General features: G+C 38.5%; 1 protein-coding gene across 2 annotated transcripts in view; it reads left to right on the forward strand.

Annotated features, from left to right (window-relative positions):
* Positions 1 to 16,127: 16,127 nt before the first annotated feature.
* LOC126353980 (NGFI-A-binding protein homolog) overlaps positions 16,128 to 17,155 on the forward strand; it is a 363,923-nt gene continuing 362,895 nt past the window's right edge. The window contains exon 1 of one of the 2 annotated variants that reach the window (XM_050003286.1): positions 16,128 to 16,556. In XM_050003286.1, the coding sequence (XP_049859243.1) occupies positions 16,475 to 16,556 (82 nt within the window). In that variant the 5' untranslated portion in view covers positions 16,128 to 16,474. The remainder of the gene's footprint in view (positions 16,557 to 17,155) is intronic. The other variant, XM_050003292.1, reaches the window with a different exon arrangement.

Here is a 17,155-nt window from a genome sequence, read left to right on the forward strand (position 1 = left end):
TACAATTACAAATATACATAATGAGAATACAATCATAAAGGTACAGAAAACATCATTAATGAACATAATATTACAGATAACATTTGTAGTAATACAGGCTTTACAAAAGAATAGAAATAAACATATACATCAGCTTTACAGGAATTATGACATAAGTAAATAAATAAATAAATGTGAATAGCATTAGAAACATTAACTTCACACGTGAGTATTAAAACAGAACAAAATAAATAAAAACCTAAACATCTTTACAAAGTAAAGGACGTATTATTAATGCAAATTATATTTGAGGATAACAGTATTCCTTATCATTGTGAATGTAGCTTAGTATTAGAAGATAAAAAAATTCTATGAAAAAGCACACAGACACAGGAAGAACACAGACACACAAGGATACACATAGCAGATTCACACAGAAGGAAAGGACAGGGTTTGTTTTCAGTATAGCATTTGGTACTGCAGTATTTATAGTATTTGATTTGCAAACAAAACTTTATTTACTTCTCAGAGATCTCTCTTTGTTCATCATTATTCCCAAAAGTCCTTTCTATGCCTGCTTTCTGTATTATAGTTATATCCTCTTTCAAAATATATTCTGCATTATACACTATCCTATTATTTGGCCAAACTTTTTCACATAACTTCTCAATACATTCTTTCCCCATTCTTCATACTTAGTTTCTTATGTAGTATTGCACCTCTTAAGCTAACTTGAATCTACTGAGCTCAGATATATAAACGAAGGAACGAAGCAATATAGCAGCGCAAACATTAACACAAACAAGAAAGAGAAAAAAATCCAAAGTGGCAAAGCAAGCGGCAATAAATATAAATTAGCAAAACAAATGCAACATTAGACTAATATGGGTCAATGAGCAGCAACAAGAAAAATAAATCAGTAGTAAAACTGGCTTACCAGAGTAATACAAAGTGAAATTCAGTAGAACTATGCCTGGCAAACAACAGCAGCGAATGCAATAACTTATACCTAAACATGCAAAGCTCAAGCAGAAAAAATATTATGGTAAAGATAGGCGTGTCTAATACCTATGTCACATCTTAACACTAGAGTGGTGCATCACGATACCTTACTCTACCAAAGAAGTTACCAAGTCGTTTAAAAAAGTATGTATGCAGTTCCAGTGAAGGAAAATGTCTATTTGTGTTCCCTTTGTTTTAAGAAAGTAGATAATAAAATTATTGTTTAATGGATCTGTAGACATCTATTAAATTTCATTTTAACCAATGCTGCAGTGCAGCTATATTAAACACAATGAGCAAATATATACATAAAGCAAGGCATGAAACGTCATTCACTAGCCATATGGCATTTCATAAGGCAGTAAAAAAATCTCTCAACATAATCAGGTGTGTAGACGTAAAATATTTCTCATCATTGCATTAGGCATTTCAGTAAATATCAGAAAGTACTAGCTCCAAACCATAATCATATGTTTTCAAGTATGAGTGTGTCATATTTGGAATGCTTTCTACAAAGAAATGTCAATAGCAGGCTAATGGCCTCTTTTTCCTACACCTGTGCCTCTGAAAGGCCCCCACTAATGGCTTTTTTTTTTCCGGCGACTGCCACGCAGCTGCGCACCCACAACACATTACATCAAGGCCACCTACCTTCTTTACTAAAACGTTTACGACAGCAGTTTCCGCTACAGTGAAAGTTTGATACCAATAAAATTTCACAGGTCGAAAAATTACAGTAGAAATGTGTAGAAACGAAATCTCATGAATAACAGGGTTCTGATACTCACATTAACACATGTACACACATTTCATAGGTCTTAAAGTATGATTCTTGATTTCCAACATCCTTTTCGCAAAGCAGAGTCCCTAACACTACTCATTGTTCCTTATTACACATATACATATTTGTCGACACTTCTTCAATATTTCATCTTAACAAATACATAGCATAATCAAATTCCTCATATAGCATTATCTCATTGATCATAAACATACCTCAACAGCATAATACACATCGTCATCATAATATCATAGTACATCAATCAAATCTCAAAATCGTTGTAGCTTCCATCAATAATCCCAAAACCTTTGAAAATTATCTCTGTTCACTTCAATAGAGACATCTAGCTCAAATGTACTTCAAAAATCATGATCTCTTGCCAAATACGTCATTCAAAGCTTTCATAGTATCACTATGGTTCCAAAACAATATGAACAGTTCACAAAGTACAGACAAAATACAATTTCAAAAGTGAGAATTAATGGAACTGTGTTATTACGTAAAATTGTCACTGATATAATGTTGTTCATCTTAAATGATCAGATAGCTATGTAATTCTGTCTTAGAGAAATATGGTACCGATGTGTAAAGTTGTATAAGCAAATACCATATTAGCTAGGGCTCCTAGCACTTGCCACGCGCTTAGTACACAAAGTAAACGTGTACCTCCTGAGAATTAATCTAATTATACTCTCAGGTGTTACAGATTACAGCAACGGAATGAAATGTCTCAATGAAAACCTTCTTTGTCTGTTTCTTATTAAAAAAAATCTTTCAAAAAATATGTTTCAAGTACAAAAATTAATCACTCAAATGCGTTTATGTAGCGCTAAACTATGCATCTTGCTGTAAGATAATTTCTGTCATCACTTAACTGTAAAAATGTGCCAAGTGTCGTAGTTATCGTCGTCCATAAGCAAAGTTTCGCATATACTTACCTCACATAAACAAAAGTGAAATGCTATGCGTATAGATATCGTAGTTATTACGATCATTACCTTGACCAAGAAAGTACTGTACTGTAACGTATTGTTGTGCTACATAAAACGCTGTCTCGTTATAGCTATACCACGAAAGTTACTACTAAAAACATCTTTTACTTTACAGAAAAATACAAACTGTTCAGATATAAAACAGATACAGCGTAAAGCAATAATATAAATTGTTTCACTCATTAGTAGCGTTGTGATATAATAATGTAGCTGTCAAACAAACCAAATACTAAGTCATCTGTAATCTCTCAGAAAGTACTTTAAATAAAGAATGTCTTTTCAAGTATACTAAAATGTTGCAATAAAGTCTCATTAGCAGTATATTTAGCTAAGTATATAAGCCTTAAAGTCGTTACGTAATCGTGCAACCAACAAGCAAGAATGTACACACAATAACACTGTGTCGTCTGTTCACTATAAAAATGCAGTCGTAATTATTGTCTAAATAAGTTCCCTAGGTTCTTGCCTGGATAGTTAACTTCAAAACATTCTTGCATGTTAAGTGTTATTAAGTGTAACAAAGCGTACTAGTAATGTGAAGTAGCAATTTTATAGCAACGACTAATTCAGAAAGCAAATTATCTCTCAATAAATGGTTTTACATGTGAAATGTGCTACAATCCTTTACTCTTCCTAGCACGCAGAGTTTCAACTTCAACGCAATTATCATGTGGTATACGTCGGATTCTGTAAGGTCCATTGTAAATGAGAGAGAATTTGTGACTCAAGTGTTTCTTCTTATGCGACAATGACTGAGCTTTAACGAGAATTTTCTGACCAATATATAGTTCCTTAGCATTTGCTTTACCGTGTAGTTTTCTCCTTTTATCTGCAGTAGAATTTATATTTTTAATAGCCAAATCAATTATGTCTTTGTGTCGAAGTTTACGTGTATTCGGAAAAGGTACAAGTTCTCTGATTCTGTTTGGTGGTTCCTCATTCTTCAGTACAATAATAGGTGGTAAAGCAGCGAAGACATGAGGCATTTCAGTCAGCACGTTTTGAAATAAGTGTAAATATCTGTCCCTATACTGATGCTATCTGTGACAATAAAGTCTGTAAAGCTTATTGATTTCTTTCATAATGCGTTCAGACGCGTTACAATGTCGTGAAATAAAAACAGGTTTGATTTTATGATTCTGTAGCATGCGTGACCAAACAGCAGATCTGAATTTGCGGTCCGTTGTCTGAAATGTGTCTAACTTCATGTAAGAAATTTTTAACAAAGGCGTTGGATACAGACCTTAATGGAGTGAAAGAAAGAAATTTTGAAATAAGTTCAGCAGCGACTAGAACGTACGAAAATCCATTCGATGTTCTGACAGGGGGTCCCAAGAGATCAACAGCAGCAAATTCTTTTAATTTAGATGGAATGATAGGAAACAAAGGAGCAGGATGTGGGATGGTAGATGGTTTAGCCTTTTGAAAACGTTTACAAATAGACAAGACTCTTCGAATTCTCTTTTCCATATTGTTAAAATAACACGTCGTCCGAAGAATTTGATAGCATTTTCGTGGACCAAAATGTGCGTAGCTGAAATGAATGTACCAAATGAGGTTATTAACAAAATCGTGAGGAATGCAAAGTACGCATAAATTGTCACCAACAGCGCAAAGATTGATGAGTCTGTTGTTTCTGGCCAGATAATAATGCCGAATCTGTGTGTGTCTGTTCATGACATTTACTTTTGATGTCTTTCCAAATCGGATCTTTACCTTGATCATGAGCAATGTCCTTTAAAGATGTGGTGATGAAATTTTCGAAGGTGACTTTCTGAATGTAAAGAATACTGAAATTATTCTCTAGGGTGCCTTCTGTGCTACTTTTCTCAAGCCCAGCCTGTGCAGACAATGCGTCTGCAAAAATGTTCGCCTTGCCGGTGATGTAGACTATTGTGAAGTGGAATTCTTGCAGAAAAAATGCGCAGAGTTTTAACCTGTCATGATTTAATTTTGAAGACATAAAAAATTGTAATGCACAATGATCACTGCACACTTTTATGTGTTTACCAGAAAGAAAGAAACGGAATTTATTAACTGCCCAAACGATAGTTAAAGCATCTAATTCATTAACGGGTTAATTTTTTTCAGATTTTGTGAGCACGGGGCTAGCAAAAGCAATGGTTTTCTGAACAGTAGTATCATTTTCTATAGATACTTGAAATGGGCACCAATACCGACTTTAGAAGAATCCGTGCTACGGCAGAAATCTTGTAACAGATCTGGATGAGGTAGTATTGGCGCATTAAGTAGCGCTTTCTTCAAAGAATTGAATTCCTACAGTTCTTGTTCGTCCCAGTTCCAAACAGTATTTTTTCCAGTGAGAGAACAAAGTTTTTGTGTAACTAGAATTTACATATTCAGAAAACGACGGTAAAAATTTACGAGACGTAGAAACCTGTGGACTTGTTTTTTTGTGGATGGAACTGGAATGGCTCTCATTGATTCTAACTTCTCAGGATCCGGCTGAAAGCCTTCAGAAGAAATAATGTGTCCCAAAAACTTCACCTTTTTCCTACCGAATTCAGATTTTTCCAAGTTGACTGAAATTCAGATTCTGCAAAAATACGTAACACACTGTTGAGTATGCGATTATGTTGTTCCCATGAGGCTTCTGCTATTAGAATATCGTCCACATATAAGGTGATAAGACGTTTTAAGAACTCATGTAATATGGAATTTAGCCCACGAATGAATGCTACCGAAGAAATGTTCAAACCAAAAGGAAATTTCCGAAATTGGTAACAAACGCCAAAACAAAGAAAAGCTGTGTATTGTCTACATTCTGAATGAAGTTCGATCTGATAAAAGCTGGATCTGATATCAATAGAAGACAACACTTTTACACCATTAAAATTTTGAAGTTCTTTCAACGTTTGCGGTCTGACTGTTTCAGGAATGATGATAGTATTGATTTGTCTCGAACCTAAGACAAGTCTGATCGATCCGTTTTTCTTCTCAACAACATGTAATGGATTGTTGTATGAACTTACTGCAGGGTCAATAATGCCCTCGTCCAGCATAGATTGTATTTCTGTTCTAACACGGTCACTATAATGTGCCGGAATTACGTATGTTCTAACACAAAATGTAGTATGCTCACGAACAAGAAACTGGTATTGAAATCCCTTGATTGTTCCTGTTTTGTGAGTAATAACTGTGGAACGTTTTTGTAAAATATCAAAAATGTCCTGCCCATCAGTGTCATTACAGTTCTCAATTCTTCGAATTTTATTCTGAATGAAGTCATTAGTATCAAATACGTCGTCGATATCATCCCTGTTAATACTTGCAGAGTGATTGTTAGTGCCAAGTTCCGTCGAAAGCTCCGAACTGTTGTCTAACAGAAGGTAAAGCCGATTAATTTCCTCGTCATGGTTTGCGAGCCAATCTTCAAATTTCAAAGCTATTGACTTACCTTCTTTCCCTAAACTTATTTCAGCATCGTGAAAGTTCAGGATTGCTTTATATTCATTCAAAAAGCCTACTCCCAATATAATTTCCGTCGACAATAATGGAACAATAAGAAAGTTCATAGAAAATCCGTGGTTTTGACAAAAGAATTCTAAGTTGGTATGTTAGCATAGATCTACACTTTTTCCAAAAATTGCACCTTGTAATTTAATCTTACGTAATGGAAGTGTGGGGCAATTGTTGGATTTGTCGCAATTGCCATAGTCTGTTTCACTAATTACTGAAATGGGACTGCCAGAGTCAAGTAATGCTCTAAATTTTACGCCATTTACTGTAATGTGAATTACAGGATATGCAATGTTATTATGTTTTACGTAGTGTTCCTGGATAAGATGTGCATAATATCTTCCATTTTTACGTAATTAATAGCTACGTCGTCAGCTTCATAAGTACGTTTTGTGGCTGCCAATGGTGTGAGTCATGACCAGTTGGAAGGAAAACAAGAGAGAATTGATCAAGCCATGGTTGTGCATGAATGTCGTTACCGGAATTCTTAAATGTTTTGAATTTATGTGTAGTAATGAACAGCTTATAGTCAAAGTCATCATGAAGGCGAGTCGCATATCGGTCATTGTTACGTCGTGTTGGCGGTTTCATCTCAAAATTCGGTGCACCTTGCCAATTTATTTCATAATTTCCGAAATGCCCTGTGTTATTATTTTGTGGCTTTTCCGTATTTCTAAGTCCTTCTTCCCGTATTGGAGCGCGAGTGTCCTCTGACATATGTAATTCTTGTATTACTTGTGCCAACTGCACTTGTATTTCCCGGATTTCTCTATTGCGTTGCGTATTAATTTGATTCTGATTTTGTTTGAATTTCCTAATTTGTTCATACTTTTCTGTGTCAGTAAACGCTACCGGTCTTGTGTCATTCAGATCATCATCTACCTTCGTAGATAAATTATTTAGCTGATCCGAAAGTTCGACTACTTTCTGTGATAATGAACTGATTTCCTCCGTGTGTCTTTCTGAACCAAGTTTCAGAGTATCTACTGTGTCCTTTTAATTTTTCCTAAGTTTTTGCAAGTTGCGTAACCGAATCGGTAGACGCAATTGAGTCAGTTTTAGCCCACAAGGTGTTGTGATTTTCATGAACGATGATTTGCAGTTCTTTTATGGGTGCTTCGTGGTTCTGTAATGCATTTTCATGCCGCGAAATTGTGTCTTTACAAACTTTTTGACATTTCGATTCGATTTTAAGTAACTCAGCAGTTAAACCTTCACGTGTTTGTTGAAGTGTTTCTTCAATTGAGAATGAGATTTCTTTAATTTGTTTCTGATTTTGTTCCATTTGTTGCTGTGACTATTTTTGATTTTGTTTCATTTGTTCCTGATTTTGTTTCATTTGTTGCAATAACTGCAATAATAATATATTAGTGTCTGGAACCTGTTTCTCTATGCTTTTCAGCAGTGCATTTGCACTGACAACATTCACATTGTGGAAAGCAGAAAACGTGTCTTGGCTTAATTGAGAAAAAGGTGAGGACCGACGCAAAACCTGAATCTACAGTATTTGCAAGATTGTGTCCTGTCTTTTGGGTTTCTGGGGCGAGCTGCTGCCGACCGATCGATCGACATACAACCGTGTTCACTAGCTGTTTCACTGCCTACACCATTATTTGCACCCCGCTCCATTTCCCTGTGCACAGTTACCAGTTACTATTCTGAATATTTGTTAATTCATTACACGGTGGCGGTAACACACTACTCTCATCTTTTCTGTCATTTCTCAGTTTACTTTGCAGCCTAGTGTTACGTTTTTCACACGCCATAATTTCACAAGATAACACAGCTAATCACAATTTGAAGAGCAAAATAAGAAAACACATTAAAAGAACACTGAAAATAATATCCAATTAATTGCAAGCGCGCTGCGAATTACTTGGTGCAAATCTATATGCATGTCCGAACTGTTTTATAGTACAACAACGAAAAAACTACTACTACAAAGGAAATTCTCTCTACGCGCTATCAATAAACAATAACAACACTAATTACTTAAACTACAAGGAAAAAGTCAGAAGATTCGGCAAAGGGTCGACATATGAAACGTCCCCTTAGAAATATTATGAATGACTGTGCTGGTAAACTTCTACGTTATTTGATTTTCAAACAGATGAGCAAAACTGAATGCACTCAGACTGTTCTCTCTTTACTTATTCTGATCATCACAAAACTGACACATAATTTTTGTTTTGTTTTTTTGTTTTTGATCAACGAAATCTGACTTTCAACAATCCCTACAAAAAATGGCCCTGACTAACAATAACCTTTACCTTTCATGAATCACTTAAACTCACAAAAACCTTCGTTACTCGAACTACTGCAATATAGCGAGCGCCAATACTGCCAGCTAAATAAAAGATTCTAACTACTGAACACACTAACTATTGATAGAAATAGTTAGCTAATGAGAGGTTTGATAGAGAACAATGTTATTACCTTAATAGCGTTCAAAAGTCATAAAACACACACAAAAACACACACACACACACACACACACACACACACACACACACACACACATATATATATATATATATATATATATATATATATATATATATAATTTTGTGACATCCAATTAAACAAATTTTCTTTTTTCTAATGGACACACGTCCAGATCGTCCGCTTATAGTAACCTCTAAAAACTCTGGCATCTCTCTCCCCACATCCACCACTGCTGGTGGCTCACCTCCAGCTGGCCAACGCTACGCGCTATTCACATCCAACACTACACAAGCGAATATTCCAACAATGTGTCCAACCAGCCACAGACTTCACACAACACACTCAGCGATTTTCATACAGAGCACTACGTGGCGTTACCAACTCTAAACAGCCTACTTACAATATTATTCAGTTAATAAGTACATTAAAACAAATAAAATGGTATTTGTAAGAAGAGTACTTGAAAAGGGAGTCTTTTAGTCGTGATTAATAAGTTAGCAGCTGGAAACATAGGTATGAGGCTGGGCATCTATGGTGCCCTGCTTGCCTTTGATAGTTAAAACTCTCTTTTATGTTAAAATTTTTCTAAAATAGTAAGCTTTAAAAAATCTTTCTAACGGCATCTCATTCATCCTTGTTCGATTGGTATGTGATGAGAAAAAGGGATGTTGAGTTGAGAAATTATACGTGTGATACTCTGTTTTATTTACTGATTTGACCTCCTGCATCATTTCTAAAGTTGTGTCTAGGCCTTGTGTTACGCCGAATTGCCTATATTGTATTTTATGTAAGTTCAGTGGCGGTGCACCTTAAGAGAAACAGTTACAGACTATTTTTTAAATGTTTAACTTTTAAGTGTTGAAGTCTATGCTTTTAAGCTTGATTTGCATCGTCAGCAAAAAGATTTATGCTTATTAGATATGTGATGGCAGATCATTAATATGTAGGAAGAATAAAAGCTGACCCAATATCGATCCTTGTGGTACACCTGTAATGCTTATTCCAAGTCAGAAGATGCTATTTCGTTGACTTCACTCTACGTGTTTCTTAATCCGATTCTCTTCATCCATTTACTCAGGCAGGTTGAAAAACAGTTTCTTGCAAGATATGTGTGTTCGCTGATCTGCCTGTTTCCTTCCAACTCTAATATTGTATGATTAATGCACTCAACACACAGTCCATTATACCTAATATCTGGCTGCACGGACTGTGTAGGAACACCACCTGGTCTCTACATCCGCATCTATATTCCGCAAACCACCATGAGGTGCACGGCTGAGGGTACGTCCCCTTGTACTAGTTATTAGGGTTTCTTCCTGATCCATTCACGCATGGAGGGCGGGGAGAATCATTGTTTGAATGCCTCTGCATGTGCAGTAATTATTGTAATCTTATCTTCGCGATCCCTATGTGAGCGATACGTAGGAGGCTGTAGTATATTCCTAGAGTAATCAATTAAAGCAAGGTTCTTGAAACTTTGTGATCGGATTTTATCACGATAGTTTACGTCTATCTTCAAGAGTCTGCCAGTTCAGTTCCTACAACACCTCTGTGACACTCTCCCACAAACAAACCTGTGACCATTCGTGCTGCACTTCTCTGTATAGATTCAATATCCCCTATTAGTCCTATCTAGTAAGGATCCCACACATTTGAGCAATATTCTAGAACCGGTTGTATGAGGGATTTGTAAGCAATCTCCTTTGTAAATTAGTTGCACTTCCCCCGTATTCTATCAATAACTCGAAGTCTTCGTCCTGCTTTACCCATGAATTATTCTTTGTGATCATTCCATTACACATCCTTACGAAGTGTTACACCCAGGTATTTGTACGAGTTGGCCGGTTCCAACAGGGATTCATTGATATTAACTCATAGGATACAACGTTTTTTCGTTACGTGAACTGCAAAATTTTACATTTCTGAACTTTTAAAGCAAGTTGCCAATCTCTGCACCACTTTGAAACCTTATCAATATCTGGCTGAATATTTACGCAGGTGGTGTGAAACATAGTGGTATGTCACGTATCTCAACAGGTTTTGTGAGACCTAGCCACAAGTTAGCCCGTACAATGACATCATTTTTCTTGGATCTCAAAGGTCCATTGACAGAGGGGCATGAGTGCGTAAACAGGTTCATAATTTCATCAGTCACACCAAAGATCTTCACTTCCAGAATTAATATGTTATTTGGGATGCAACATTGTTTGTATATGCATTAACTACTGTGCGACATTTCATTTCAGTCAGTCGGATTGTTGCTTTTGTCTTTTAACATGATACAAAAGCATGAATATGAGGTATAATAATAATAAAAAAACAAGTAAATATTTCGTAGCTGTTTGTCTGGTACTATACATCCCCAACATGCTGAGGCCATAACTAAATCAGCAGGGTCCGTTTTGTGGTAGAGTAGTATGTAGAGTAACAAGCCGAACGGAAATGGCAAGACTATATTTTTATCGAGTAGCCTTTTCAAGCAGCGCCCCAGCACTGTGGTACTGGTACTCTTCTTCTTTATCTGTTACACCAGTTTCCCAGGTTCTATACTGAATACGTAACAGAGACTACCACTCTAAGAAGCTGTTTTGCTCTGTGGAAATTCATGTGATACAAGGTCTCTTAATTCTTCTCTCAAATACACATTTTATTTCCTTTTCGATTCCAAGTGAGTTTCTTCGCTTTAGTTTTCTATTAGCTCCAAATTGCTGTTACGGGAACAATACGCATTCAACAATAACATTAACAGATATTACCACTTTCATACTTCTTTAAATTTGGACATCGTCACAAATTAGTATGAAAACAACAATCTACATCTACATATCTACATATATACTCCGCTAGCCACCAAGCGGTGTGTGGCGGAGGGCACAATTCGCGCCAAAGTCATATTCCTCCTCCTCCCCCCCCCCCCCACCCCACCCTCTGTTCCACTAGTGGATCGCGTGAGGGAAAAACGACTATCTGTACGCCTCAGTACGAGCTCTTATTCCCCTTATCTTTCAATGATGATCATTATGTGATTTGAAAGTTGGCGGTAATAATATATGCTCTGCATCCTCGTTGAAGATTGGATTTCGGAATTTAGAGAGTAGCTCCTTCTGTCTAGCGCGTCGTCTATCTGCAAGTGTGTCCCAATTCAATATTTTTATGAGATTCCTAACGCTCTCGCGTTGGCTAAATGTACCAGTCACGAATCTTGCACCTCTTCTTTGGGCCATCTCAATCTCTTGAATCAGACCCAATTGGTAAGGGCCCCATACAGACGAACAATACTATAAGACTCGACGAACTAACGTATTGTAAGCTATTTCCTTTATTGACGGACTGCAGCGCTTCTACCAATAAACCGCAATCTAGAGTTCGCCTTACCCGTTACTTGTGTAATCTGATCATTCCATTTGAGATCATTTCGAGTAGACACACCCAGATACTGATCATTTATTTTGAACTCATACATTAATGGGGATTTTCGCCTTGTTATACACAGGAGATTACACTTACTAATATTGAGAGATAACTGCCAGTCATTACACCACGCATTTATTTTCTGCAAATCCTCATTGATTTGTTCACAACTTTCGTATGATACTACTTTCCTGTAGACCACAGCATCATCGGCAAACAGTCTAATAAGGCTGCTGCCAATATCATCAACCAGATCGTTAATGTAAATTGTAAAAAGCAGAGGACCCATTACGCTGCCCTGGGGCACACCTGAAGTTACGCTTGTTTCTGTTGCAGTTACCCCGTTCAGCACGACATACTGATCCCTGTCTGTTAGAAAACTTTCTATCCAACCGCCTATGTCACTGGATAGACCGTAAGGGCGCTCTTTTTGTAGCAAGCGACAGTGCGGAAGTGAGTCGAACGCCTTTCGAAAGTCGAGAAATTTGGCATCAACCTGGGAGCCGGTATCTAGAGCCTGTTGTATATCATCCACAAAGAGGGATGACCGCTGTTTCCTAAAACCGTGATGGTTTCTGCAGATGAGCTTCTCAGAATCTAGAGAGGTCATTATGTCTGAACACAAAATATGTTCCATGATTCTACAACAAATCAATGTCAGCGAAATTGGCCGGTAAATTATGTGCATCCGATTTTCTACCCTTTTTATAGATTGCTATGACCTGGGTCTTCTTCCAGTCTCGTGGAACTTTCCGCCGTTCCAATGATCTCTGATAGATGACGGATAAGAATGGTGCTATATTTATAGCATAGTCAACATAAAATCTTATGGGGATACCGTCTAGGTCAGAAGCCTTTCTGGCGTCTAAGGATCTTAACTGTTTTACAATCCCAGATACACTAAACACTATGTGAGCCATCCTTTCGCTAGTTCGATATCTTAAAGGGGGAATGGTGCTGCAGTCCTCTATCGTAAACGAGTTTTTTAAAGCTAGTTTTAGAATGTCGGCCTTCTGTTTATCATCATCAGTTACATTACCCGTACTGTCATCAAGGTAAGGTATTGAATTATTTGTAGCGTTCATAGATATTACGTAGGACCAAAATTTTTTGGGGTTATTTTTAGAATCTGCAGATAAAATATTGCATTCAAAACCGGTAAAAGAATCTCTCATTGTCCTTCTGACAGCTGCTTTCATTTCGCATAATTTCTGTTTGTCAGCGGGGCAGTGACTACGTTTAAAACGACTGTGCAAAATTCTCTGCTTTCTCATTAACTTCCTAATATGGATGTTATACAATATATAACATACATAATTCATAAGAGTCCACTACACGAGTTGCATTGAATATGGCAGAGCATGTCCCTTTGTTCGGCATTTGCCGTCTTGATGAATAGAACCGCAAAGTGGTAATGATTGTAATCACATTCTGTAAATGAATCAAAAATATAAAAAAAAACTGTAGAGTACATCAGTTACCTTTAACCATTAGCAAAATGTTTTTCTTTTTTCTTCAGAGTACTAGCTTTTCCTAGAATTAGGGTTATCACATTCTGAATCCCAAAATGAGGACACCCTCAACGACATTGATCAACGCGCTTTAGGGCGCTTTCGGATGATAAGAGGGTAGAATAAGATAATCATCTCTGACATCATACATGTATATGGGTGCTACAATGTTTTTTTGGTTTTAAAGAAAAAGGTATGATTGCCGTAACCTTTTTCTGTAGTTTAGCTCAGGTAATTGGTCCTAGACTGGTTTTAAATAAAAAAAAGTACAATAGCCGTAAAAGAGTGAATGTCACGTTCCTCTCGAGATCCGGACTAATCCCTTTGTTCTGCCGAATGAAACATTATTAGTTCAATTTTATGTTGTCTAATTGCTAATTACATACGAAACAAGCAAAATAACTAATATTACACACATCGTACATACCTACAGTACTTCAGAGCCTATGGCCCGTGTGCATTCTTCACCGGATAGAATTTTGTTTAAAAGTTTCTTTTGTTGATACAAATACTTAAAAAAGTTTTGGCAATTTAAATGTGTAACATTAAATTTTACCATTGCAATACGTTTTACAAATTCTACTGTGAATCTATTTTCTCTTTCGCCGACTGTGCCTATATTAAATAGAACAACCTCTCAACCGAAGCGCTATGGGCTGGCAATGCAAAGAAAAACTGCGCAGTTTTAATTACTGCACTAAACTACTTTCCATTTATACTCGACTCAATTTTCTGGATGGCGTCATGATTTGATATTGAAACATGGGTCGCACGTCAGAAAACCACACATCGTGTTTCCCATAGTACTCACCTGAGACGAAAGCTTGGGTATTATTCGAGTTTATTCTTCAATGTGCCTTTCCTCTTCGGCATGATGAGAAATTATCAAATTATCTTAAACAAAAGCGAAACAAAGAATGATTAAGAGGTGTTGTTCAGTATTAAAAAAATCTTAACTTATAAAATAAAAGAATGTTCTGTGCCGTCGCCTATAGCCTGTTCTGAAAATCATGATTCTGCTGTTTCAGCTTACCTAATAAGACGATTTATTGTTTGAATAATACCTAATTTAAAGAAGTTGCAGCTGGATGAATACACCAGTTCCCTCAAATACGTGTAACGCACAAAAATAATCTGTTAAGTGAAAATCGGAGGTAAGGGGAACCGTCGCAGCCAGGGGACACAGACATCATGGCTATCTCTAGGCCGAAAACATGGACGCAACGAATGTAAGCAATATAAATCGATAGCTTCGGTTTTACTACTGTAATAGATCGGTTGTAAACAAACAACAGATGTTATGATTCAATAACCGAAGTAAAAAGTGTATAAAGTGTAGACGACACGAGATGAAAACAAGAATCGAAGTAGGGCCTATATACGAGGGTTGGAACTTTAATAGTGGCATTTATTTATTTACAGCTCGTACAAAATAGATACGTGTTTCAAAGCTTTACTGACCTTCAAAGTATTCACCAGCATTGTGTATAATCCGTTGCCAGCGATGTGGAAGTCGTAGGATACCCTTAGCAGTGCCAGACGTGTTGTCAGTTCGAGCGGCGCGATCTATTGCCCGACGAATTTGTAGCAGTTCTAAAGCGAATGCCGTGAAGTGTTTCCTTCAGTTTCGAAATCGAATTGAGCCTACGAGGGTTTGAGTCAGGGGAGTGCAGTAGGTGGTATAGCACTTAGCAGCCCCTTCAGTCAAACAAATCAGTAACAGCTTCCACTGTACGTGCTTGAGCACTGTCCTGCAAAATGATGGTTAGGTCCTGCAGAAAGTGTCATCACTTCTGCTTCTACGCTGGTCCTAGGTTATGTTCCAAAAATGAACAGCATAGAGACCGAAGTGATGACACTTTTGCAGGACCTTATCATCATTTCGCAGGACAATGCTCAAGCACGTACAGTGAAAGCTGTTACTGATTTGTTTGACTGGTGGGGCTGCTAAGTGCTATACCACATACTGCACTCCCCTGACTTAAACCTGCGTAAGTTAAACTCGATTTCTAAGCCTAACGAAACACTTCACGGGATCTCTCTTCAGAATTGCTACAAATTCATTGGGCAATAGACAGCGCCGCTCGAAAGGTCAACACAACTGCCCTGCTAAGAGTATCCTACGACTTCGACATCGCTGGCAACAAGTTATACCCAATGCTGGTGGCTACTCAGAAGGTCAGTAAAAGTCTGAAACACGTATCTATTCTGTACGAGCTGTAAATAAATAGTTGCCACTGTAAAAGTTCCACCCCTCGTATATTGCCAAAACTAAAAACTATGGACGTCAGCAGAAATCGTAAAAACGTGTGCGGATGCTGCATTAGACGGCGAACACGCGAACATGTCCGCATAAATGTGGATGTGTGGTAACCCTCACGAGAACGTTCTAACATTGTCTTTGGGGTACACCCGAAAGTACTTCTGAAATTCGCGCTTTCCACGGCTGCTGCCGAAACGTCCCGAGAAGAACCGAGCGCTCGCGCTTGCGCACAGCGCAGGAACAGCAGCGCCGCCACCGGCCGCACTCGCGCACAGCGGTCGCCGGAGCCCGCCGGCAGGCGGCAGCAGCCGCGGCGGCCGCCACGGTGGCCGCCCGCTCGCCGCTCGCCAGCTCGTCGGCGCCGTCGTTTTTTTTTCCTCCGGCAGTACCTCAGTGAGGCTTTCAAGTTTTTTCCCCCGGTTCTCTTTTTGTGGGCGCCGCTCCCTCCCCCCGCGCTGCGCACTTGCCCCCTCTCTGCGCCCTACCGCTGCCTCTGCGGCTGGCGAGTTTTTACCCTTCCTCCCCGCCCCGCGCACTTATATCTCGAGCATGAATCAGACGGCATTCCGCCGGCCGCCGGTGAGTGTGTGATGCGTGTGTGTGCGTGCACATGGACCCGCGCGAGTACATGAGCCCGGGACCCTCGGGTCTGCAGCAGCAGAAGATCCTCGGCCGCAACAACAACGGAACGCGTGAGTACCTCGGCGACAATGTTCCGCGCTGTCCGGCCGCTGTTATGGCTCCTGCGCGGCCGCCGGCGTCTGTTGCGGGCGCCGCTGTCCGAAAGCCCGGAAAAATCCTGCGCTAGTTTGCTCGCCAGGACACGCCTCCCCGGCGCACGCATTTCGTGCGTGCGTGCTCCCTGTGACAGCGTCACACGCCTCTGGCCTCGGTCCCATTATTTTCCGGGTCACGCGCGAATTCCGCGCGAAGCGTTTGTTTACGTGTCTACAAAAGCAGTCTTATCCAACTAACAGCGTGTTCAAATAGCACCTCTGACTCTTTTCCATTACAACATATTTTTTTCTCGATCTCTCATGGTGAATAAAATTATATGACTTGTTCCGTCAACTGTAAGCAAATGTTTGTTTATATGTATACTGAATTCTTTTCTACTTGTATTCTGTTCCCAAACGCGTACTATGACTTACGCACCAAAAGTTTTATGTCACCCGTAACAACGTACTTATCCCTGTCTACGTGTTCAAATATCATGAAGACTACGCTCTATTGCGGTTTGTCCTCTGGTTGTTGGCCGCCAACAATACAATATTATTGACGTCTTTTGCAG

Source organism: Schistocerca gregaria, chromosome 1 (assembly GCF_023897955.1).
Source record: "Schistocerca gregaria isolate iqSchGreg1 chromosome 1, iqSchGreg1.2, whole genome shotgun sequence".
NCBI lineage: Eukaryota > Metazoa > Arthropoda > Insecta > Orthoptera > Acrididae > Schistocerca > Schistocerca gregaria.